At 41.9% G+C, this 27,905-nt stretch overlaps 1 protein-coding gene across 3 annotated transcripts in view; it reads left to right on the plus strand.

The window, feature by feature from the left end:
- The window catches only part of KLHL5 (kelch like family member 5), an 89,274-nt gene that overhangs the window by 29,845 nt on the left and 31,524 nt on the right, over window positions 1–27,905 (plus strand). For 2 of the 3 annotated variants that reach the window (XM_056556826.1, XM_056556817.1), the window contains exons 2-5: window positions 5,711–5,893; window positions 8,457–8,593; window positions 12,344–12,540; window positions 24,768–24,980. In XM_056556826.1, coding sequence (XP_056412801.1) covers window positions 5,751–5,893; window positions 8,457–8,593; window positions 12,344–12,540; window positions 24,768–24,980 — 690 coding nt within the window. In that variant the 5' untranslated portion in view covers window positions 5,711–5,750. Of the gene's footprint in view, window positions 1–5,707; window positions 5,894–8,456; window positions 8,594–12,343; window positions 12,541–24,767; window positions 24,981–27,905 lie in introns of all 3 variants that reach the window. The other variant, XM_056556836.1, reaches the window with a different exon arrangement.

Here is a 27,905-nt window from a genome sequence, read left to right on the forward strand (position 1 = left end):
AAAAAGCTTAAATCCACATTAAGTCCTCTGTTCTTGGAGTCATAAAAAACTATCATTTTGGCTTCAAATGTCTTTCTTTCCTGGGTGTTCTTGAAGTTTCCTTTCAGGATCTTGATTTTGAGGTCCTCTAGGGAGTGACCTGTTTGGGTGAAATGGTGTCCAACTGGGGTGCAATAGTCCTTTTCTCTATGGTTGTTGATGGACGATCTGTGGAGGTTCATCCTTTTATTGAGTGGCTGACTGGTCTCACCAATGTAACATCCCAGGTCACACTTGGTGCATTGTATCATGTAGACTACATTCTCTGTGGTGCAGGAGTATTGTCCCTTGATGTTGTATGTCTTGTTGTTGTGGGAGGCCTCAGAATTTGTGCAGATGTGTTGACAGAGTTTACAGCGCGGTTTGGTGCAGGGTTTGGTCCCATTGACACATAGTCATGTGGGCGGTGCTACTCAGTGATTGACAGCTCTCTGTATTAATGGTCATATATAGAGAGCAGAGATTTACATCACAAAATGACAGGTTAAGCAGGAAATTTTCTAATAAAACTATATATCAATGTACTCTGCTCCTCCTACTCTAGAACATGATGCCCGCAGACTAGACTTTATTTTAATGTGACTGGTTCACTCTAAAGTGTGTGTTTGGCTTTAACATCAGGGGTGAAACTGACAGTACATTTTTTTATTTATTTTTTGTAATTTTAAATGTGTTACTTATTTGTCATAGGCTATAAAATGATGCCTAGAAGCATATGTCATGGGATGCAATATAAAATAGGTCTTGAAAATATCCTCCTATTTTCACACTTTTCATCCTCATCATTCATCATCATTCATCATCATTCATCATCATTCATCATCATTCATCATCATTCATCATCATTCATCATCATTCATCATCATTCATCATCATTCATCATCATTCATCATCATTCATCATCAATCAATCATCAATCAATCATCAAATTTTAATTATTTATGTTTTTATTTTTAGAAGAATGTTTAGAAACTCAGACATAGCTATAACACTGATATTGTGAAGGCCCCACTGGTGCTACTAAAACAGCCATCCACCTAGCAAGGATTGGCCTCTCCAAGGTGTCCTGTGATATCTGGCACCAAGAAGTCAGTTGCAGATCCTTTTATTTTCTGTAGGATGTAAAGTATGGTCTCCATGAATTTGACTTTTTCTTCTGGCACATCCCTCAGATACTCGATCAGATTGACATCTGGGGAACATGGAGGCCAAATGAATCACAATCATGTTCCTCAAACCATTCTATACATTGAATTCTGCTGTCCACATGATGTACAGGAAAATATGATTCATGAGACTAGGAAACCTTCTTTACTTGTTCCATGGTCTATCTCTGATGCTCATGTGTCCTTTCTATCATATCCACCATTAACTTTATTAGAATTATGTTTTTATATTTTTTTAACTACAGTAACTTATAGGATCTGACCAGACAGGCTTGCCTTCACCCCCATGCTAATAAGTGAACTATAGGTGCCAATTCTGTTCCATTCTTTTATATGCCTTTCTATTAGCAGAGGGGTTACAGCAGGGGTCAAGTCCTGGAAAAAAAAAGTGAGGTAACTCGTCCATGATTTCCACCCAATAGCTGGTCCTGCAGGACTTCTGGTAATGGGAACAGTGGCCCTCATTTACTATTGCAAACCCGACCTGTTTTGTCAGGTTGTGCACCAGATTCTGTCGCATGGCACCAGAAATTCTGTCTGCGCCAGAATTTGCGCCAGAATTGAAAAAACCCCGACTAACTCTCCATTTTGCTAAGAGAACCCGCCGGGGAAAGGGGCGTGGTCTCTGAAAAGGGGCGTGTTCCCGACATTTTCACAAAAACCCAACATAGTTACTGAGGTTTCCACAGAAAATGTGGTGAATTTGAGCTGAGGAAAACCCGACAGATCAGAGCATGTGTAAAAAAAGCAAAGTGTAGGGAAAGTGGAAAATGTAGGGAAACCTTCATAAATACCATGGAAAATAAATTGTAGGGAATTAAAACCCACAAAGAAACCTCCACTCCACTCTTAGTAAATAAGGGCCAGTGTTCCTGCTGTGGAAAAGTGCAGGAACTCAGTTCCCACACTTTCCTGCAGGACTTGACCCCTGGGTTACAGTCAGAATAAGATTATGTAATACCAACAGCCACTGTCTTGTAATAATGATCCTTTGTGTCTTGTAATATGTACAGCTTGGTAAATCAGTAAAATGAATGCTGTTATATACTTTTGCTTAATATTCATGGCCTTGCAAATATATAGATTGTTATCCATGCAGTGTTCTACTTATTTGAATTGAAACTGAGAAAGAACTGGCGGTTCCCTAAAATATTGGTGATCGCTCGGGACCACCTTTTAATATTTTAATGTGTCTCTAGAGCTAAAAACATCTGAGACGTCTGCTCTCTGCACTTGTCTATGTCGGCCTACCTATTACCTACTTTTTGCTTAAAACCAATTTCAAATAACAAATATGTGGTTTTATACCTCAATGTCTTCAACCCCCTGATTTCTGGGACATTGTAAGCTCATACAGGCCAGGACTTTATTAATATATAATCTGTGAAGATAATGTTTTATAATGTTATAGCTGACTATCTATAAAATGTTGTGTCAATAAAATAAGCTGCACCACTATGGCCCTGACATTCCGGTTGTGAAACTGGAATAGAACACAATAAAGTCTTGCTTTATTTCTGTTATCCACAACAATGATCTCCTAAAACGCAAGCAATTGTTATTTACAATGTTTACTGAGATATTCTTGTATATTACCAAATATGGTATGTCTGTGGATTCTCTGTGATTCGAAAACATCTATTTATAAACCTATTGTATTGTATCTGTTCTATTTGCTTTTTTTTTCTCAGTGAGTAGATCAGGATTAAAGGGGTACTCCCATGGAAACCTTTTTTTTTTTTTTTTTTAATCAACTGGTGCCAGAAAGTTAAACAGATTTGTAAATTACTTCTATAAAAAAATCTTAATCCTTCCAGTATTTTTTAGGGGCTGTATACTACAGAGGAAATGCTTTTCTTTTTGGATTTCTCTTCTGTCATGACCACAGTGCTCTCTGCTGACCTGCTGTCCATTTTAGGAACTGTCCAGAGCAGCATATGTTTGCTATGAGGATTTTCTCCTGCTCTGGACAGTTCCTAAAATGGACAACAGGGATCAGTACAGAGCACTGTGGTCGTGACAGAAGAGAAATCCAAAAAGAAAAGCATTTCCTCTGTAGTATACAGCCCCTAAAAAAAACTGGAAGGATTAAGATTTTTTTATAGAAGTAATTTACAAATCTGTTTAACTTTCTGGCACCAGTTGATTTAAAAAAAATATATATTTTTTCCCACGGGAGTACCCCTTTAAGATCTGAAACAAATTTGCGCCAAATTGATGAATTTTTTTTATTTTTTTTTATTTTACTTTTCGTTTCAAGTGAGTCTCCCATTGAGAAAAATAGGTTGGCACCTACTGCAAATTTTTAGGGAGTCCTGAGGCAATGCAATGCTCCTTGGGAAAAATATGCAAAGAAGCTCTCTGTCAGATTGTTGAGCTTCTCAAGGAGACACGTCACCCCCTCAGGTTAATTTACTACAAATAGTTTTATCCTCTTAGATTAGTAGTGATTGTAGTAGACTTCTGTGCCCTGTGCTGAGACCTTTTGTAATCCACCTACCACTATATGAGGGCATCAGATGTGGCACTTGATATCAACCAAGAGCCATTTATTATTTTCAGTATATTCTAGTCTACGGGAAATACAAAGGTTCTAGTCTGCTTATAAGTTCTGTTCTAATATGTGGAGACAGATCTCTCCAGAAAACATGGAACATATGCACAGAGGTATGCTGTTATTTATATCAGATTTTTTGTCAAGGTTGGGTGAGCTTGGGTATAGACAGGAGCCCTCATGTTGTTCTTAGGAGGGTGAAACGGTCATGACAGGGAAACAATTAACACCCATTGATTTAATAGGATGCTGTACAATGTACCCAATGGGGGTTAGCAGACATATACAGTGCACTTAGCTGAATGGAGGGGCTTCCTCATCAGTCATCTGCAGAACTGGGTCAAATAGGACATCCCCATCAGTATTTATTTATTTATTTTATATAGCACATCACATAAGGGCCAACCACACGGGGTGATTATTGGCTGGATAGGCAAATATTGCCTTGTTTAACAGGCCCAGCAGTCAGCCAATGAAAGAGACTATCCTCCTTGGTTAGCTAAATTCTTAATTTTAGCAGGTTAAGAAAAATTATTGTTGGCTGGTAGCACATCTCCTGAGGTAAACTGGATATATGAAGGGTTGAACACACGATCCAGCCATTGTACATTCAGCTCAGCCTTCACAGTAATGAAGCTTTAAAAAAAAAAGCCCCAATCCCATATAATTACAGCAGTCAGCATGCCTAAAAGGGCCCTTAACCCATCTTCATAGGAGCTCATGACCTGTATTTTGAATCTTGGACACACATGGGCCAATTTCATTGAAAGCCAGTCAACCTATCCGCATGTTTTTGGAGTGTGGAAATCATGCTCCCGGGGGATTTCTGTCCATTACCGCCCGCTCCTGTAGGGTGTTTTTTTCTCCACTCCCACCCGCTCGCTCCCACTAATATCTGTGTCCAATCCCGCCCGCTCCAGCTAACATTGTACATTGCTATACACATGGGGATATGTGTAGAGCATTGCAACTTAATGTCTGTAGTAAACATAAACTAGAGTGCAATTCCCTGCACATACCCCCATGTGTATAGCAGTGTGTGACTGTATGTGCAGAGCATTGTACCCTAGTGTCTGTAGTACAGAAACAAGGATGCAATGCTCTGCACATACCCCCATGTGTATAGCAGGGTGTAGGAGGGCTGAATGGGGGGGGGGGGACAGTGATGAAGACAGGAGTGACAGGGGCCTTAGTGGGGGGGGGGGGGGCAAGGGTGAAGACAGGAGTGACGGAGGGGAGGACAAGTGGGGGGGGGGGGGCCTGGGGTACCTGAAGCTGAGCTGTGGTTCCGGAGCAGCTTCCTCTTCCCGACATGTGCGAGGGTGGATACCCGGCCTACACCTCACTCACGGTGCCGCAGGGGGAGGCGCTCAATGCGTACACACACCTCCCTTTCCCCCTGAGGTGCCGTGAGTCACAGACGTGCAGGGGGGACGGGAAATAAAATTTAAAAACATTTTTTTTTTTTTTTTTTTTTTTTGCCGGCGCCAGGCATCTTTCCCTTTTTGCCGACACCTCTGATGCGGGACCCGCAGGCATAGCGCCGCCCGATCCATGACCGCCCGATCCTGCCTGCAGCCTCCTGATCGTCCACACGTTTTGGGGTGGGTCCCGTAGGATCCGAATCCCAATGCAGGGCTCTACCAGAGACTATAGACATTAAATACAAATGTTTTCTTACAGAGCAACTGTGCGGTAAATACATCTATTTTGTGTTTTTGTTTTATAGGAAGTGATTGTTGAATGGAAACTTACATATACTTGCATTATATATGAAATCCAATTTTTGGCTTTATTTTTCCAGCCAGCTAGGATCAGTATAAATTCCACAGTAATGCATAAAATATGACATTCTTCCTTTTATTGTGATTTTTCATCAAACAGTTTAACCGGCCTACTAAATATAGCTTTATTTTAATTCCAATTGAGATCTTTCTTTTCTTGCCAGCAGGACCTCAAACAGCAGCCAAACGTTATCTTCCTGCCATACAATGGAGTCCTGTGCCCCAGATGAGTTCTTCCAGTCCCTCAACCATGCGGAGCAGACCTTCAAGAAGATGGAAAACTACTTGCGGCACAAACAGCTTTGTGATGTTGTCCTGATCGCTGGCGATCGGAGAATTCCTGCACACAGGTACGTGACAGGCTGGTGCACCAATCTACCATGGTAATAAAGGTAACAACATCACTCAGATAAACCTTTCCGTACAGCAGTATATAAAGTTAACAATACTGTTTAACCCTTTCAAGACAGGGTCAATTTTCATTTTTTGTTTCTTTATTTTTTGTTTCTTTATTTTTTTTTTTGGGTTCCAAGAGCCCTAACTCTAATTTTTACACCATTTGCAGTGCAGTAATGACATGTGTTTTATATATATATATATATATATATATATATATATATATATAATAAAGAAAGAGAAGTCCTGACTAAACCCTTGGACCTAGAAAAGTGAATTTTTTCGCAGGTGTTGATTTTAAGATGTAGACGAGGAATAAGAAAGGATTTTTCGAAATTCAACCCTTAAGGGGGTGAAAAAGGGGTTGAAAGTTTGTATGGAAGTCCGTAATTTTTTGAAGCTAGAAGCATGAAACTTTGTTTTCCCGTGGACCCGTGGCTAATGCCGGACATCGCCGTTCCGGCAGATATTAACTCTTTAGACACGGTGATCAAAGTTAAAAGAATTCGGGTTGTTTGGATGCCCATAGACTTTACCCAGAGCGGCCTCATTACTATAGGATCGTAAAAAGTAGATCTATGTTACCCCAAATTTAACGCGAGCAAAGCCGCGGGCAAAAGCTAGTATTTATTATAGTGTATCAGCAGGATTACAGCAATCCTCATTATCTATAGTTTTTGAAATCTTTTACAATAAAAAAAAAATAATAATATAAATATATATAATTTTTATTTTTTATTTTTTTTATTCTTCACGTCGCCATATTCTAACACCTATTAGTGAAGGTTTATTTTTGTGCAGTAATCTGGACCATGCAAGCAGGCTATTAGTGACAGCAGTGTTGATGCCAATCTATTACCATGTTTGGAAATCTTTTTACATCCAAAAAAGTTTATTCAGTCCATATGTATCTCAGATGTAAAAGATAAAAAGATAATCCAATTTGGTTATTATTTATATATTTCATAAACCACTTGAACTAAGACTGGGTACCGGACCATAACAAAAACACATTGTCAATGTATCTTGACCAAAAAATAATATTCTGCATCCACTCATTTGACTCCTCTGAAAAGATGATGGTATCCTCCCACCAGCCCAGGTATAGATTAGCATATGTGGGGGCACATGGGCTCCCCATGGCCGTACCCTTGAGCTGGTGGTAGTATCTGGAGTCAAAGAGGAAAAAATTATGCTGTAAAATAAAATTCATCATTTGTATAATCAGATGATTATGTGCTTGAAATTGACTGCCTCGAGTACTTAGAAAATATTCAATTGCTACAAGCCCAAGTCTACGCGGGATATCGCTGTAGAGTGACTCTACATCTATGCTTGCCAAAAGGATGTTATCTTTTTCCAAGGATTCAATCTTAAGCAACAGATCAAGGCTATCTCTCGTATATGAAGGAAGTACTGTTACAAAATTCCTCAACACCATATCGACATATGTACTAACATTTTGCGTAAGAGAATCCACCCAGAGACTATGGGCCGCCCCTTCAGGGGATGGATACCCTTGTGAATCTTTGGAAGCCCATAGAAGGTGGCAATCTGGGGTGATCATGGTAGTGGGAATTCAAATTCTTTGTTAGATATCAATTTAGATGTTAATGCAGTCGTGAGAATTTCTTTGTTATACATAATAGTTATCCAGAGGATTTCTATCAAGGATTCGTAGCACTCTCTACCATTAAGCAGTCTTTTACACCTGGTACAATATTGTTCATGTCCCATTATAACTATACTGCCCCCTTATCGGAGGGCTTAATAATAATACTGTTATCTTTTTCAAGAGTCAATAAGGCCTGCATCTCCTCCCTTGTTAGATTAGACCAGCGCCTAGGAGTGGAATTAAGTGAGCATAATTCATTAATAACCAAATCTAAGAAAATATCAGCATGCGTATGATTATCTAATGGGGGCATCCTGGTACTTTGAGGGTGTAAGTCGGTAAAAGGCTAGCAACTGGACTCCTGGTATATCTGATGCGTCTACGCTCAGTTCCTCTCCCAATCTTCTCTCATGCTGTCTAAAAATGTTTTCCATTCTATTTTTCGAATAAAAAGACGGAGATCTTTCACCCACGTAAATTCGTCAGACACACCTTTTTAATAGCCATCAGTCAGTTTTTCCACCTACATGTCCAAATGAGGGCTTTTATTGTGCAGGACCAATTGTACCACTTAAAATTGAAAAAAAAGCAAAACACTTTATGCTACTCTTACAAAATTTACACTAAGAAATTAAATTAATCGGAACAGAATTTTGGATGTTAAAGTGTCACCACCATTTGAAAATACATGTCATCGAGGCATGTCAAAGGTTTAGTTGTACTCTAAAATAAGTCTATGGTACCTATCTCCTGCAGCAAGGAGAGATGGGGGTGGGGGGGGGGGGGAGAGCACTTGGCCAAATCAATCTCTAATGGGGAAACTATGATATGTCATGAAATAAACTAATATATAGTGAAGAATAACTGAACAAAAGATGGAAATATTTATTATCTCCTTTCAGGTTGGTTCTGTCCTCCGTATCAGATTACTTTGCAGCAATGTTCACCAGTGACGTCAGAGAAGCCAAACAGGAGGAAATAAAAATGGAAGGTGTTGAACCCAATGCTCTTTGGGCCTTAGTTCAGTATTCATACACAGGTAGGTAATGTATTTGTATGGCCTAGTGTAAGAATGTATCGTAGTGCTAATGGATTGTATTTCCTCCTGAGAACTGCAAATAATTATATCAGGGAATATTTGGGCCCCAGACTGAAAATAGCTGCTGCACAAAATGGATTGTACCATTTATATAATATAACTGGGAGCTCCTTCATGATTTCCATAAATGGCAATAAAATCATAGGTATTCAAATAGGAAACTTATTAGGCTCAGGAGATGGTTTGATAAATAAATGCTCATCTTATTACCACTTTAGAAATGTAACACCAACTATTGCCACTACCACCAGGCTGCAGTCACTGTTCCTTACATCTGCTGTCTGGGACTCTTTTTTAATCTCCCTCCTGCTTACTACTTTGTGTCTGCGGTTCCTGGTCTGCTCCATTTGGGCCCTGCTCCAACTTGACATTGCCTCTGCCTGATCCTTGTGCCCCGACTGCTGTTTCTGCCACGACTTCTGCCAGCTTAGTACTCTAGTCTGCACCAGGCCCACCTCTGCCTTACACTGGACCAATCGCATGGTCCTCGTCTCTTTGACGTATCAATTTTTTATTTTTTTGTATAATAACCGTGACTATTAACTTTTGTGTTCAGGGGAAAAAATGAACACGAAAACAAATTCAGTGCAAAAGTGTCCATAGCCTTTCAAGTATGTATTATATACCTCCCTGGCAGTGAAAAAGTTAAACCTATTACATGTGCTATCAACGTGTATTCGGAGGTATGTAGATCCCTGAGTTCCAAGCCAGGATTGTTCTAGCTCTACCACCCAAAAAGATGCCCTTTTAACCAGTCTAGGTAATGTGATACAAGATCATTAACTCTGGTTTCAAGCTATAAAAACATCATGTACATGGTCATGCATGTAAAACTAATAGATCAGAAACAATAAAAATAAGTCACATAGCCAAGCTTGGGCATAAACCTTGGTTTTGAGTGAGCTTGATGAATCTTATGTCCCAATATTGTTCGTTTGTTTGGGTTGCATATTATTGTTACTTGTACATAGATCTGTAAAAATCCCAAAAATTCATTGCTTTAGTAAGGGTTATGATCATGTCCCTATCAGTGTCATTTACATTATAAAACAAACTCCTCTGATTGCCTGTTTTTAATGGTGACCTCCTGTACACCCTTTCTGCTTTTAGGACAAGTCCATTAAGTCAGAGCTGGAGTTGCTGCGCAGTGATCCAGCTAATTTATTCTCTTGTGTTTTAATGCAGAAATCTGAATAATATTTAACTAATGTAAACCAGGCAATGAATGATGTCCGTCTTAATTGGATATTCTACGTAAAAGGGTCATCCAGGATAAGAATTAAATTTTTCTCCTGAAACTGCACTACTATGGTGGTTATGGGTTGTATCCGATACAACAACAACTCCTAGACAAGAGTGACTTTCCTTTGGCAGCTCAAGGAGATCTTTTCTCTAAGGCTGGATTTCCACTTGATTGCAGTTTATGAGCCAAGGCCAGAAGTGGATCCAGTAGGAAGGAGAAGTACAGGTCATCACTCCATTCAAAACAAAGCAGTCAGAGCTCCGTTCTTGAAATGGGGGGGGCGGGGGGTTGACTTAATGGTGTCGGGGGAGTTTCCAGCAGTAGGGACTGCCTAGGGGAAAGGTACTTTTAAGTCTAAATACTCCTTTAAAAGATATGGACATCCAATATGCAGTGTTTTAGTTTTAAATAACTATAGTACAGAAAAAAAAGCCTAGCAGATGGCTTGTGTGCCAGTAATGCCCACGCAGGGAGGGAATCATAAAAGCATCGTACAGAATCGATGAAATGTAATAGCAAGAAAATATTTGGGTAAGCATATAGAGTTGTACATTTCAAAACTATAGATATTAGCTCTCATTTACTAAGCAAAGTGTAGGGAAAGTGGAAAATGTAGGGAAACCTTAGTAAATACCGTGGAAAATAAATTGTAGGGAATTAAAACCCACAAAGAAACCTACACTCCACTCTTAATAAGGGCCATTGACTTGGACAATACCAAAAAGTGATTACTTTGGTCAAAACATTGGGAGGGAAGGTTCAAGACTCTTTTAGGAGAGTCTTTAAGTCCAATGGGCAGCAACATCTGCAGCAACAAATCTGCAGCAAAAATATGCACATGTGAATGTACTCTTAGTAATTCCGCTTACTTATTCCGCTCCAAATCATTCAACAATTAAGATACCATTAATTTTAATGGACTTTCCACTGCCCTGTTCACACTAAGGAATTTCTGTTCCTTCTGAAGATAGAACATGTTCATTCTTCAGGCAGAATCTACAAGTAAATGCCCACTGAAGTCAATGGAATATTATTATTTTTTTCTACTGACAAAAGGAATTTCGTGTGGAATTACATGTGGAAATTCTGTAAGAAATCAGTGCACATGAGAAATTGGCAAAAAAAACAAGACTCTTCAGTGTGAACGTATCCTAATGGTATGTGAGTATAGACCAGGGGAAATAAAATAGAATCCAGGGTTACTAAGTCTTAAACTAGGTGTCCATAGTTTCTGTACAAATAGTGTGGATTTTTCCATAGATCATGCAAGAAACTGTATTTTTGACTGCTAAGATTCTAGAAACTATGTAAATTCTTAGTGCCATGCAAATAAATTGTACAAGCTTGAGGGTCTGATTTTTTTTAATTTTTTTGGTGTATCTGCTAATAAAAATAACTGAGGGGTGTTTTGCAAAAGTCAACAGATAGTACTACGGAGATCAAAGACAAAGATCATGACTAAAATTTGACAACCCACGTAACATGTATACAAAATATGGCAAGTGGTGCCCTGAGGGAGACATTCCGGAATAGATGTAGTCTTAGAAAGACCATATGGGTTCTATGTAAGATCTTAATAGATATTTTGGCTTGGGTTACTTGGTGGCTGCCTATAGCAGTGCGGCTATGTTGCCATCTGTGTAATGATATATTGATCCAATTTTATCATAAATGGCAGCTTGTTTTAAAGCGTGTTTGGTGCAGCATAGGCTATTACTGGACAATAACCTAGTACTTGTGTATGCCTTGTGCTCACATGTTTTAGCTGATGTTGTAGGCTTTGTTTTTCAGCCACACCAATGTACCGACTACATTTTGCATGAATCCTTTGCAGAGAGATTGGGGGGGGGGGGGGGGGGCGCGCGCGCTATCGCCTGTCCTAAACTGCTGAGACTTAAGTGGGTTGGGGTTTAGTTCACATTGTGTGCAGTTTTGGTGTGCTTTCCTAATGAAAGTGCAGTTTTAGAAAATTAAAATTATTACTATGAGAGGAAAGTGATTAGATATAAGGTATTTTTGAAGATTTAAAGTCTTTAGGTTGTGTTGACATCTTGCATTTTTACCACAATTTTGTAGGGTTTGTATAGTGTTTTAGTCATGCGTTTGCCATGATTTTCCAAAATCACAGTATCATTATGCATTCTTACACAGTCTTATTAACAGAAACATGAAAACAATCCAAATGGAGCATAATGTAATATTTATAGAAAAAATGAGAAGTTTAATGGTTTTGTGCACATTTAAAACCTCTCATAATTTGCCATTGAGGTATCAGAAGATGTTACAATGAGCTGAGACCCCATTGTTCTAGTGATCAATGAAGTTCTCTGCATCTTTGTCTACAGATATTCATTGTTCACATACCCTTCAAATATTTTTGCTTAGAGATGCTTTGAATGTATTGAGATAATCTTTACATGTTTTTAATGTTTATATCTATTCTTCAGGTCGCCTGGAGTTAAAAGAAGACAACGTTGAGAGTCTCCTGTCCACTGCCTGTCTACTGCAGTTATCTCAAGTAGTTGAGGCTTGCTGTAGTTTCTTAATGAAGCAGCTTCACCCCTCCAACTGCTTGGGTATCCGTTCTTTTGCTGATGCTCAGGGATGTGCAGATTTACATAAGATGGCTCATAGTTACACAATGGTGAGTGTCCGTAGAATTTACAAAAGCACTAATACACAGATCACAAGCCAAAATGTAAATATTATCCTTGACTCTATCTAGCTCATAGTGTCATATGTAGAAGCATCATTGAGGGCTTTCCATCTGCATGTGTTTTTCCATGTGAGAAACTCAAGTATTTCTTTGCTTTATAGTTGTCCACAATCCACCTTGACAGTAAATAGTGGATCCCTTACCTTTTAGCAAAGCCCTTTATTAGGCTGTCCGAACCAAATTAAAGGAGTAGTGCAGTGAAAAATAACCTATCCCCTATCCAAAGGATAGAGGATTAGTTTGTGGGGGATCCGACTGCTGGGACCCCCTTTGATCTCCTAACCGGGGCCCTGGCAGTCTGGCGGAAGCGGCCGTTCCAACCTGTGCTCCGTGCGGGGGTCGGCGCGCCCCCTTCCAGCAGATTGCCAGGGCCCCGTTCAGGAGATCGCGGGGGGGTCCCAGTGGTCGGACCCACCGAGATCTATAACTTAATCTATAACTTATTCCCTATCCTTTGGAAAGGGGATGTTATTTTTCACCACAGAACTCCTTTAAGGTTGGTGGAGGGAAACCCATTGTTCAGGACCTCAACCAATCAGCAGGATGTGGCTAAAAATGGCACTTCTCTCTGTCTCCAAGCATTATATGGGAAGCCAAGTGGTTTGAGTGGGTACCATGGAATTATTTTTTTCTCTGGTGATGGTGCTGCAGGATAAATAAAGGGGTACTTTTCTTATTATTATTTTATTTATTTATATGACACCCTTGGTTCCAGGGCACTTTACATATGGTTAAGGTTACAATACATAACACTTACATGGGAACATTGAGCTTTACACAGATTAACTTGCCGACTGACATAGATGGGGAAAGGGCCCTGCCCGCAAGGGCTTACAATCTGCAAGGAGAGGGGAAGGAAACGGTAGGTGAGGGGTACAGCAAGTCATCTGTGGGCAGGTGGTAAAGGAGCCATTAGTAGTGCAGTGGCAGAAGGATTATTGAAGGTGGTAGGCTTGCTTGAGTAGATGGGTCTTCAGGTTACTTTTGAAGGTCTTGATGGTGGGTGAGAGCTGGATGTGCCAGGGTAGCGAGTTCCAGTGTGTAGAGAAAGCTCAAGAGAAGTCTTGGAGACGGTCATGTGAAATGCGGACCAGGGGGGAGCATAGGTGGACGTTTTGAGATGATCGGAGATTACTTCCAGGGCGCTATAGAGAGATGTATGGAGGGGACAGGTTGTAGATGGCCTTATATGTAATGGTGAACAGTTTAAATTGAATTCGTTGGACAACAAGTAGCCAGTGAAGGGATTGGCACAGGAGAGAGGTAGACTAGATGAGGAGAGGAAAAAAAATGTTTTCAAATCAACGAGTGCCAGAAAGTTTTATATAGATTTGCAAATTGCGTGTATTTAAAAATCTGAAGCTTTTTAGTACTTATCAGCTATTGTTTGCTCAAGAGGAAGCTGTGTATTTATTTCCAGACTGACCACAGGGCTCTCTGCTGCCACCTCTGGACAGTTCCAAGATTTATACCACTTTCTCTGGAGTATATAGCAGCTCATAAGTACTGGAAGGCTTCAGATTTTTACATTAAATTCATTTGAAAGCCTAATTTTCCTCCAGAATACCCCCTTTAAAGGTTCTTTCACAGATAACATGTGATCTCTGGTAGTTCCAGAAGCTGGACACCTTGTGATTTTATCTTATTCTTACAAAAAAGTGAATGTCAAATTTTAGAAAAAGGAGTTAATTTGGCATTACAGCTTAGCTCCATTTGCTTTAATGGAATTGAGCTGCAAACCCACATCCAACCTGCAGACAAATGTGGTGCAGTTTTTTCTTTCTTTCTAATGCTGGATAATCCATTTAGGGTAGGATCACATAGCGTATTTGAAGCATCAGATGCGCTGCTGGCAGTCAGAGCGACTGCAGAATGAGCTCCCTGCTGCCGCTGTGTAGCTCTGTGTGTATGCTCGTGACTGCCGGACATTCGGACACACAGAGCTGCAAGGAGCAGGGAGTTTGCTTTGCAGTCGCTCTGTGACTTCCGTCAGCGCATCCACAGCATCAAATACACTGAAGATGCGCTGTGTGTTACCCTACCCTTGAAGAGGATGTCAGAAAATGATCTATTGTTAAGAGTATGGACAAATGAAATGCAGTGTTTTACTATTGCGTTGTGTTATTTATATATATATATAAAAATATAACAAGAAGTGTAAGTTTGCATGGATCATGCTCACAAAACTCTGCATGGAATCAAAAAGTCAACTACAGGCAGAAGGTTACATGTGGCTGCGGTAAAGTGTACCTCCAAACTGCTGTGTGAGCTGCAGGATGGATGCTCCCATAATAATGTGCAGAAAATAGAATAATAAAAAAAAAAAATTTAAAAATGTGAAAATAAGAATATGTATTCGTATTTTTTTTTATTTATTTATTTTTTTTGTCATAAAAATCTAGGCAAGTAATGAATAATCCATCACCTATACCAGTGGTCTCCAAACGTTGGACCTCCAGATGTTGCAAAACTACCACTCCCAGCATTCCTGGACAGCTGTTGGCTGTCCAGGCATGCTGGGAGTTGTAGTTTTGCAACATCTAGAGGTCTAACGTTTGGAGACCACTGGTCTACCAAGGCCTGATCATGCAGGATCAGGAGAATTCCAAAAATGTGTTTTTTGAGATAACATCTTATGTTTTTAGACAAGTGATGTACAGAAAATTTATGCAGTGACAAATATAATTATAATGCACTTTTTTTTTTTTTCATTGAAGCACATGTTTCCATGGGAACCATAATGTACATAACAAACATATATTTAGTCATTCCTATTTCTGGAGCAATTGCTTCACATGTGTAGGCACTGTACACTTTCAGCTGGGTTTTGATGGCGATAGGGTAGTTCCCATTGTTCATGTTGATATTGACAAGCCACCTGCTCAGCTATTCTTCCATTTGGGAATAGTCAAGAGAATGAATTGGATCTGCTACTGCCAGAACTTCTGAGATGGCAAACTGTTCCGGAAATAAGCATGGAAAGTATTCGAACTGGCTGGTCCCTATGGAACACTATGCTCCTGGCATGGAACGCTCATTCTGTCCATCTGTGAAACTAGCAGGCTGTGCAGACGTACAGTAATACTAGGCTTAAAAAAAAGCCATAACTACTACTTTTTATTATTTTTTTTTATTTTTTTTTATCACAATGGGGCACATTTATCATTGTTGTCTTTGGAAGGTGAGTTTAGAATTTTTTTTTAATTTTTTTTTTTTTTGCTTATGTGCAACACATATTAAAATATACTATCATTTCAATAATGTAGTAAATAAATATATAATATATACTAATGGTTAGTAAACAGTTGCCCACAGATAAACCAGACTCCGCTACTTATAGATAGAATTTAGTGACTGCACCATCCGGCGTCCAGTATTCTGATGAAGCTCTTGCAGATATTCTGCTCAAACGGTTATAAGATAACTAGTTTTCCTGCAGTATCTCGCTAAGTCCACATGCCCTGACTAGTTCAACGTATCAGAGAAAACACAAACAGTGAATATTCCATGTGTGATAGAATGGATGTTGCAGCAAATAGTTCGTTGTATTGCAGCATACGGTACACTGTACTTCTCACCTACAGTGCCCCAGTCTCAGTGGTACAGGCCTGGCAGGACCAATGTAGGTCCGAAGCGGCTTGCGGAGCAAAAGAGCTTTATGCTGGAAGGTCTTGGACCTGGTAAGCTGGAGCAGCATCTGATGTCAGGCTAGTATCCGTCCGCATTCAGGTGGAAGCAAGGCGGAGGACCCAATCAGGTATAGCAGAGCTCTCGATCCGATGTAGCAGAGCGCTGGAGTGAAAAGCTGTGGCGGAGTTGGTGATTCGGGTGTCACAATGGCACAGTGTGGAGACGTCTTTGGTGCTCATTCAGACTTGGCTATCAGGCTTGGCTAGATGCGTTTCAGGGTGCTAACTGCATAAATTGCTGACCCCCTCCTCAGTAGGCCTATACCGTACATTTTCTGCTGTGTTAACGCGGCCTAGGGGTTCTACGGCAACTTTTGGTTGTAGAAAAGACACTCTGACAGTCACGCAACTTCATTTGGTGGTGGGAGGGGGGGGGGTGGGAGTCTTGCTTCGATTGCAAAAATGGTGATATGAATGGTCTCTTCTCCGCTACAGAAAAAAAATTATGCAAGGCATGCAGTTATACGGCAGTCCGCACACAGCACATAGGCGCACTTACCTAAGATGTATTTTTATTTTTTTTTTAAAGCATGGGTACTTTCTGTTTCTGGATTGAAAGAATTGGCTTAAGAATAAGGGTTTCACATTGTAACAGCCCTATGCTTGTCCATAGACTGTGTCTAATTTTGCAGTACAGGTAGACCATTCTACTCCTAGACAGCCTGAAGACTTTCAGGACCTTCTGGAAGTTTGGCTGATACATTTCTAATGTGTATGGGGACCACTATCACCAGATTTTATATATAGTATATGTGGCGGCAACTGGGTGTTAGTAGACATACCTGATCACTTCGTGACACCAGGGCACCGTTTATCCAAACCACGGCCCAAAGGTAGGAGATAGTCTTCCTGGGCCAGACATGATGAGACAATATTACGGTTAAAGGGGTATTCCAGGCAAAACCTTTTTTTAAATATATCAACTGGCTCTGGAAAGTTAAACAGATTTGTAAATTACTTCTATTAAAAAATCTTAATCCTTCCAATAGTTATTAGCTTCTGAAGTTTTCTAACTGCTCAATGATGATGTCACGTCCCGGGAGCTGTGCATGATGGGAAAATATCCCCATAGGAACAGCACAGCTCCCGGGCTGTGAGTCATCAGAGAGCAGTTAGACAGAAAACAACAACTCAACTTCAGAAGCTAATAACTATTGGAAGGATTAAGATTTTTTAATAGAAGTAATTTACAAATCTGTTTAACTTTCCGGAGCCAATTGATATATAAAAAAAAGTTTTGGCCTGGAATACCACTTTAACTGTTTTACGGAGCTTGTGAAGTTGGTATAACACAATCAGCTGGCCTTAGTGCAGCGTACCCCTTGTGAGCCATGTTGCCGTTCTGAGACTTGTGGTGCTTTTCACCAGACGGAATAGTAGAATTTGTGGTTCTAGTATCTAGGGTCCTTCCAAGTCATTGTAGACTATTCTGCAGGGGCATGTAATCCTCCTGCTAGTGACACTTGTAGGATGACCAGTAGTAAACTTAAAACTGAAGTAGGCCTCTGCTTAGGACCCACGACACAGCACATCTGAGCTTAGCTGTTGCTCAGGAGCCTGGATGGAACTAGACAGGCTAATGTTCAGTACTAGACTGACTAACTCCTCCCCTGTACCTCACTACACAAAGGGGACTTTTGGGGTCTCATTGGTCTCACTGCTCACATTTTTAAAGGCACAGTAATATATTAAACTTACATGGAACCATAATATTCACATAATTGATGTTCTTTAAAAGGAACATCAGTGGGCCCAACACCCTGTGCTGCCAGAGTCAGTCCACAACCACGGGACAGCCACTTGTGCTGGGACATCACATATATAGTATAGTACCTCTCAGCATGTTGTTTCTCTGTCCCACAAACAGTGTGCCTACCAAATGATTTAAAGAGATTCTCCGGCCCTAAGATATCTTATCCCCTATCCAAACGATAGGGGATAAGATGCCTGATCATGGGGGTCCCGCCGTTGGGGACCCCCGCAATTTTCATGCAGCACCCCGCTATCATTAGCCTCCGGGGCGAACATCACTCCAGGTCTGATGAACCACGATCACTGGGTCGGAGTATCATGACGTCACGACTCCGCCCCACGTGACGTCATGCTCCGCCCCCTCAATGCAAGCCTATGGGAGGGGGACCTCTGCGATCAGGCATTTTATCTCCTATCCTTTGGATAGAGGGATAAGATGTCTTAGGGCCGGAGTACCCCTTTAAGTCTGACTATGTCAGAGGTCATGTGACTCTTTCTTTGGTTTTGAAGGAAAATGGTCACCCGTTCACCCGCACTATAACCTGATACACCGGGTTATAGTGCGGGTGAACAGAAGACCGATGCGGGGTCTCGGACTGCTATACCTACCTGCAGTCCGCAGCCCTGATCCTCCAAAGGTCCCCCTCTTCCAGCGCTGACTTGCGCTTTGAGGCAGGCCTGCCAGCTGGATTTAAATATTCATAAGCACTGTCATGTGAGCGCTCGTGCCTACTGAGCGCTTCCGTGACCGGCACTTATGAATATTTAAATCTAGCTGGCAGGCCTGCCTCAAAGCGCAAGTCAGCGCTGGAAGAGGGGGACCTTTGGAGGATCAGGGCTGCGGACTGCAGGTAGGTATAAAAGTCCGAGACCCCGCATCGGTCTTCTGTTCACCCACACTATCCGTTATAGTGCGTATCCGGTTTTAGTGCGGGTGAACAGGTGACAGTTTTCCTTTTTAAAGAGTACTTGTCACTAGACTAAACTTTTAATATATTGTTCTTCATGTAATTATAAGACACTTTGCTATTTACTTGCTGTTAAAATTCTCAACCTTTTATATGTTTCTAATGTGATTGAAAAAATGGCCACTAGGTGGCTCTGTTCTGTTCCCTGTGCGAGTCAAACAGTTAGTTTGGTCTCCTCCCGGACTTGAAGAAGTCCAAACTCAGAAAGTGCGTGCGGGGCATGGCGAGGCATAGCTCTCACAGTCTCCAGTGATGTCATGTCTGCTGGGGAACGCCCACTTTCTCCTGCCGGGAGCTCACACAGTGTGAGCAAGTGGAATGGTATGATACAGAGCTTTTTAAAGCTTGGGGGGGGGGGGGGGAAATTAAGGGCAGAAGAGGTGTTAGGAGTAGTTAGGGAATATAATTGGAGTTAGTTTACAAAATATGGTTTGATAAAGGGTACTCTTTAAATTTAAGGGAGTTTTTAGATGTGGGTATTCCATGATTAGATCTGGTTTTGACTGAAACACATAGGATCATAGTTCTTTTGTCCATATGAGGGCATATGTTTTTAAGACACATGAATAAAGTCCAAGTTTTACTGAAGCTATCTTCTGCTGGAATACTTCTTGTGGATTTACATGTTTTAGAGTTTATTGAATTTAATTGGTAGCAGCACATTATATAGGGTAAAATAAGGATTCTCACTATGTCCGGATGTCCACCCAGGGGGCCATCCACTATAGAGGTTTAATAAACGTTTAAAAGACACACATTAACCCCTTTCATGTTAAAAGTTCAAATCACCCCCTTTTCCTATATAAAAAACATGCAAACATAATAAAAATAAACATATTTGGTATCGCTGCTTGCGTAATTGTATGACCTATTAAAATATAACATTATGTATCCCGTACGGTAAATTTTTATAATATCCCCAGAAAAAAAGTTAAAAAGCAATTAAAAAGTCAGATCAATACCAAAATGGTACCGATACAAAAAACAGATTATGGTGCAAAAAATTAGCCCTCATACAACCTGGTATGCGAAAAAAAAAAAAAATACAGGGTTAAAAAATAGCCATTAAAAAAATTCAAGAAAGTGCTGAATTTTTTTGAAATTTTAAAAACATGACGTAAACTATACAAATCTGGTATTGCTGTAATCAGGCCGGCCTAAAGTATGAAACTAACATGTTCGCTCAACCACAAGGTAAATGGTGTAGAAAAGAAAATCCACCAAATCTGCAAAATTATCTTTTACTATTTCAAGTTCACGTCACCTAATATATTTTTTGGTCCTGAGAATATGTTATTGAAATATTAAAACGGTATCATTATAGCAGGTAGTTATGGCTATTATAGGGCAAGGAGGAAAAAATTAGCGCGTAAAAGCAGAAATTGGCCCGGACAAGTGGATTGTCATGAAGGACAAGTAGATTTTGCTCCATTTTAGTCCCGTGGACAAGTAGTTTTTTATTAAATTTCCACACCCCTGCCCTGCCACCTGAGCGTCTGCGATCTTGCAGTAAATGAAAGTTTTAAAAGTGTTCTGTATGCTAATAAGCCCCAAGTAGTCATCAGGAAGTGAGGCATCCTAAAGTAGTCCTGGCATTCTGAGCTGTAATCACATCGAATGTGCTATAGAACCTGAATAGGCATGACTACAGCCCGGGACACTGTGACTACTTCAGAATGCTGCATGTCCAGGGGACTTCTTGGGGCTCATTAGTATATGGCACAGGACACTTTTAAAAGTAATTTCTTCAGGATCATGGATACTCAGGAGGACATCTGGACATGGGGAGAATCCTTATTTTACCCTATAGAACATGTTGCCAGTGGCGTTGCTAGGCTTGGTGTCACCCAGTGCGGTAGAAAATGGTGTCACCCCATACCTCCCCCCCCCCCCCCCCCTCAGTAAGTTTTTAGCCTGTTGTTACAGACACCACTGTTGTAGCGCATTTTGAGAAATTCCAGTATAATAATCAGCTATACCAGTTGCCACAGAATAGGATAGTGTTAAAGAAGTTTTCACCATTTTAAATACAGCTCCCAGAATTACTTAAAGGGGTACTCCACTGGAAAACATTTACTTTTATTTCAACTGGTGCCAGAAAGATAAACAGATTTTTAAATTACTTCTATTTAAAATCTTAATCCTTACAGTACTTATAAGCTGTTGTATTCTCCACAGGAGGTTGTGTAGTTGTTTCCAGTGTGTCCACAGTGCAATTTGCTGACACCTCTCTCCATGTTAGGAACTGTCCAGAGCAGGATAGGTTTGCTATGGGGATTTGCTCCTACTATGGACAGTTCTTGAGATGGACAGAGGTGTCAGCACAGAGCACTGTGGTCAGACAGAAAATAAATTAAAAAAGAAAAGAACTTCCTGCAAATCACTTATACAGCAGCTAATAAGTACTGGAAGGATTAAGATTTTTAAGTAGAAGTCATTTATAAATCTGTTTAACTTTGTAGAACCGGTTGATTAAAAAAATATGTTTTCCAGTAGAGTACCCCTTTATGCAGTGGTAAGGTTATGCTGGGAGTTGTAGTTTCACTCACCATTACTGTAGAACTTACAAGTGACTACAGCTCTCATAGGACATAGTGAGGAGAATACAGAATGATCAGTGACTACAGGTGACGTCTTCTCTATAGTGAGGAGAATACACAATAATATCAGTGATTACAGGTGACGTCTTCTCTATAGTGAGGAGAATACACAATGATATCAGTGACTACAGATGACGTCTTCTCTATAGTGAGGAGAATACACAATGATATCAGTGATTACAGGTGACGTCTTCTCTATAGTGAGGACAATACACAATGATATCAGTGATTACAGGTGATGTCTTCTCTATAGTGAGGAGAATACACAATGATATCAGTGATTACAGGTGATTTCTTTATAGTGAGGAGAATACACAATGATATCAGTGACTACAGGGGACGTCTTCTCTATAGTGAGGAGAATACACAATGATATCAGTGATTACAGGTGACGTCTTCTCTATAGTCTTCCCTTATCTAATTCAGATGGTACATACCGCCTGGTCCAGCTAAATCTTCTGTCTGTAGAATGTGACGCCCAGACGTCTCCTCACTATGTCAGTGCATTCTCATCCTCTATATGAAAACAAGTATTATTATAAACCTGCCAGACACTGTATCCTCTAAATATAATACTACTATACACTATACTCTCTGATTATAAACCTTCCATTCACCACTTGGCAAACTGGGCATCCACTTGGCAAATGAGGTTCAATGTGGATAAATGTAAAGTTATGCATCTGGGTACTAATAACCTGCTTGCGTCATTTGTCTTAGGGGGGATTAAACTGTCAGAGTCACTGGTAGAGAAGGATCTGGGTGTACTTGTAGATCACAGACTACAGAATAGCATGCAATGTCAGGTTGCTGCTTCCAAAGCCGGCAGGATATTGTCATGTATAAAAAGAGGCATGGACTCAAGGGACAGGGACATAATACTCCGCCTTTATAAAGCATTGGTACGGCCTCACCTGGAATATGCTGTTCAGTTTTGGTCGCCTGTTCATAAAAGGGACACTGCGGAGTTGGAAAGGGTGCAGAGACGCGCGACTAAACTAATATGGGGCATGGAACATCTTAGCTATGAGGAGCGATTAAAGGAGTTACAATTGTTTAGTCTTGAGAAGAGACGTTTAAGGGGGGATATGATAAACGTATATAAGTATATAAATGGCCCATACAAAAAATATGGAGAAAAACTGTTCCAGGTTAAACCCCCCCCAAAGGACGAGGGGGCACTCCCTCCATCTGGAGAAGAAAAGGTTTAGTCTAAAGGGGCGACGCGCCTTCTTTACCGTGAGGACTGTGAATTTATGGAACGGTCTACCTCAGGAACTGGTCACAGCAGGAACAATTAACAGCTTTAAAACAGGGTTAGATACATTCCTGGAACAAAATAACATTAATGCTTATGCAGAATTATAAAACTACATCCCTTTCCCTTATCCCCTTACACCCTTCCCTTCAATTCCCTGGTTGGACTTGATGGACGTATGTCTTTTTTCAACCATACTAACTATGTAACTATGTAACCATACCCACTGAATATAATACTACCACACATCTGTACATTCTGTATATAATACCAACACATACTGTACCCTCTGAATATAAATATGCCACATACTGTACCCCTGAATATAATACTACCACACATCTGTACATTCTGAATATAATACCAACACATACTGTACCCTCTGAATATAAATCTGCCACATACTGTACCCTCTGAATATGTCTGCCACTTACTGTACCCTCTGAATATAAATCTGCCACATACTGTACCCTCTGAATATAAACCTGGTGGTGTTGCTAGTGGATGATGGGGGTGCTAGTACTGGGGGGGGGGTGTTGCTGGAGGATGATGAGGATGCTACTGGCCATCCCCCTGGCAGTATCACCCCCATCATCCATCGGCAGGATCATCCTCCTGGCAGGAGCACCCCCATCATCCACCATCAGGATCTGCTGATGGAGGTGCTGCTGCTGGGGGGGGTTTGCTGGTGGATGATGAGGATGCTACTGCCAGGGGGGAGCATTAGGTAGGTAGCAGTTCCCCCACTTAAGGTAGGTAGCAGTTCCCCCACATTAGGTAGGTAGCAGTTTCCCCACATTAGGTAGAATAGATTCCGCACATTTGGTACCAGTTACCCCACATTAGGTAGTAATTTCCCCACATTAGATAGCACAGATTCCCCACATTAGGTAGCAGTTTTCCCACATTATTTGGCAGCTTTCGCACATTAGGTAGCAGTTTCCCCACATTAGGTAGCATAGATTTCCCACATTTGGTAGTAGTTTCCCCCCATTAGGCCGCAGGTTCCCTTGCATGTTCCCCACAATAGGTCAAAGTCTCCCCACATTAGATCGCTGGTTCAAACAAACCCCCCTTCCCCCCACACAAAAAAAACAAAAAAACACACAACATAGAGACACACACACAGATAGATAGAGAGACACACTCACAGTCAGAGAGACACACTCACAGTCAGAGAGACACACTCACAGACAGAGAGACACACACACACAGACAGTCACACACAGTCACACACAGACAGTCGCACACAGAGAGCCACATAGACAGAGATAGCGACACACACACACACAGACACACACTCAGAGAGACACACACAGACAGAAAGTCACACACAGACAGTCACACACACACAGTCACACACACACACAGAGTCGCACACACACACACAGACAGAGACACACAAACAGAGATAGAGTGAGACAGACACACACTCACCCATCCAGCGCAGCGCTCCTTCTCTCTGGGCGCTCTGCGAGTGACGTCGCGTCCTCCTGCACGGCCCTGCGGAGGCACGTCGGGCCGGCGCAACAGAAGACGTGGGGGCGCAGGCCGGTTCACTGTGCTGGTGACGGAGGGGGGGATGGAGCTACTAGTACGGAGACAGGGCAAGTGAGGACGGGGGGGGGGGAGGATTGCTGCTAGTACGGAGACAGCGCAACTGAGGACCGGGGCCGTACCTGGTGTCACCCCATCAGGGTGGTGTCACCTGGTGCGGGCCGCACCCCCCCGCACCCTGGTCGCAACGCCACTGGTTGCCACCAGTTATTTAAGGTAAAATCTGGTGACAGGTTCCCTTTTACTAATCTAATTTTCATTGCCAATTCCAAACAATTAGTATATCCATCCGGTAGAGGACTTGTAATTAAACCCTTACTTTTATTTTCAGGATCATTTCTTGGAAGTAATAAGAAATCAAGAGTTCCTATTGTTGCCAGGGACAGAAATAGCTAAACTACTAGCAAGTGATGATATGAACATTCCAAATGAAGAAACCATTCTCAATGCCCTGCTTACCTGGGTCCGGCATGATGTGGAAGAAAGAAGAAGAGAACTAAGTAAACTGTTGGCGTATATCCGCCTCCCTCTGTTGGCACCCCAGGTAAAAAGATTATCATAAAAGCATGTTAAATAGATATTGTAAACTGATTTCTGTCTAAAGCCATAACATATTAAAGGGGTACTCCGGCGCTTAGAGCTCTTATCCCCTATCCAAAGGATAGGGGATAAAATGCCTGATTGCGGGGGTCCCGGCGTTGGGAACCCCCGTGATCTTGCTTGCAGCACCCCAGTTAAAATCAGTCCCCAGAGAATGTTCGCTCCGGGTCTGATTACCGGCGACCACAGGGCCGGCGGCATGCGACGTCACGCCTCCGCCCCGTGTGACGTCATGCTCCGCCCCTCAATGCAAGCCTATGGGAGGGGGCATCATTTCCCCCCTCCCATAGGCTTGCATTGAGGGGCGGAGCGTCACACCCCCTCCCATAGGCTTGCATTGAGGGACGGAGCATGATGTCACACGGGGCCGGAGGCGTGATGTCACACGCCGCCGGCCCTGTGGTCGCCGGTAATCAGACCCGGAGCGAACATGAGAACTGGGTGCGGCATGCAAGATCACGGGGGTCCCCAGCGCCGAGATCCCCGCCATCAGGCATTTTATCCCCTATCCAAAGGATGTCTAGGCGCCGGAGTACCCCTTTAAACTGTTAAATGTAAAGTTTGAAATTGATAAGTATGAAGAAGCAAATACACTCACAGGCCACTTTATTAGGTACACCTTACTAGTACCAGGTTGTCCCCCCTTTTTCCTTCATTTTCAATGACCTAGTTTTACAAAGTGCTTGAAACATTCCTCTGAGTTTTTGGTCCATATAAACATGATGACATCACACAGTTACTGCAGATTTGTCGTCTGCACATCTCCCATTCCATGACATCCCAAAGGTGCTCTATTGGATTGACATCTGATGGAATGCAATGTGAGGTGACTGTGGAGGCCATTGGAGTGCAGTGAACTTATTGTCACTGGAAACCAGTTTGAGATGATGTGAACTTATCGACACAGTGTATTATCCTGCTGGAAGTAGCCATTAGAAGATGGGTACACTATGGCAATGGACATGGTCACCAACAATACCCAGGCTGTCACATTTAAATAATAGATAATGCAAGTTATTTTCAGCTCACCTCCCTTTGGTCTTGCACTGATCCAAGCTTGGCCACGCTTCATACGAGTAAGTAGAAAAAAGTAGGTAGGCGATCCAGCAATTCCGTATTTTAATTATTTATTATACGAAATTGCTGGATCGCCTACCTACTTTTTTTTTTTACTTACACATTTAAATAATGCTCAGTTGGTACTAAGGGGCCCAAACTGTGCTAAGAAAATGTCCCCAACATGATTACACCACCACCAGCCTGAACCGTTGATACAAGGCAGGATGGATACATGTTTACACCAAATTCTGACCCTGACATCTAAATGTCACAGCTGGAATGGAGACTCATCAGAACAGGCAACGTTCTTCCATTGCCCAATTTTGGTGAACCTGAGAAAATCATATCCTCAGTTTCCTGTTTGTAGCTGAGAAGAGTGTCACCAGGTGTGGTCTTCCTGCTGCTGTAGCCCATCTGCTTCAAGGTTCACTGTGTTGTGCATTTAGAGATTATATGCTTCATACCTTAGTTGTAATGAAAGGTTATTTGGTTCAAGATGACAGAAAGGCATCAGTAACACCTTCCCCTCTGACATCAACAAGGCATTTTCATCTATTGAAGTGCCGCTCACTGGATATTTTCTCTTTCTTGGACCATTCTCTGTAAACCCTAGAGATGGTTGTACATGAAAATCCCAGTAGATCAGCAGTTTCTGAAATTCTTAGACCAGCTTGACTGTAACCAACAACCATACCATGTACGAAGTTACAGTGACCCCCCCGACCTACGATGGCCCTGACATACGATAATTTCAACATGCGATGGCCTCTCAGAGGCAGCATCAACATATGATGCTTTTGTATGTTGGGGCCATCGCATAAACGGCTATCCGGCAGCGCACACTTCTTCAGCTGCCACCGGATAGCCGTTTACAGTGCCCTGTGTGGTCCGCTGACGATCACTTACTTGTCCTCGGGGCTCCGGCGCATCCTCTTCGGGATCCCCTCCATCGTCTGCGCTCTCCATCGTTGTCATCACGTCGTCCGTCATCCAATAGGAGCAGCATGCGTAGCGACGTGATGGCGGCGACAGAGCGGTGACGGAGAGCGAGGATGCCAGGGAAGCAGAGGACACCCCGGGGACGCGGCGACAGCGAAGGAAGGAGACATCCAGGGCAGTGGTGACGAGCAGTGACCGTCCGGAGCGGCGGGGACAAGTGAGTACAACTTCCTATGCCAGTGGTCTTCAACCTGCGGACCTCCAGATGTTGCAAAACTACAACTCCCAGCATGCCCGGACAGCCAACGGCTGTCCGGGCATGCTGGGTGTTGTAGTTTTGCAACATCTGGAGGTCCTCAGGTTGTAGACCACTGTCCTATACTTTACATTGCACGTATCCCTCAACATACGATGTTTTCAACAAACGATGGTTCGTTTGGAATGGGTTACCATCATATGTTGAGGGACCACTGTACTTAAATCTCCATTTTTCCCATACCCTTTCTTCCTCATTCTGATTCTCTGTTTGAACTTTAGTATGTTGTCTTGACCACATCTACATAAATGCCTAAATGCTGGAGTACATTTCCCTAGAACTGTTTGTAGCATTTTTCTTTTTACCGACTGGAAATAAGCGACAACTGGCTGTGGCCTGTCCCCTTGTCAGTGAGACATGTCCCATCAGCAACCCCAGTCTAAGGCCGTGTTCACACAGGTTTTTTTTTTATTTTTTTTTTATTCATTTCTGAGCCATGGGGAAGAAATAGATTGGGCTAAACAGAGGTCAAAACTTGGGTCAGGTCTGCAGCATTGAAAGGGAACATCTTCAGCAGAAATCTGAAGGGTATGCCTCCGACTTCTGTCAGGATTC

Source organism: Hyla sarda, chromosome 1 (assembly GCF_029499605.1).
Source record: "Hyla sarda isolate aHylSar1 chromosome 1, aHylSar1.hap1, whole genome shotgun sequence".
NCBI lineage: Eukaryota > Metazoa > Chordata > Amphibia > Anura > Hylidae > Hyla > Hyla sarda.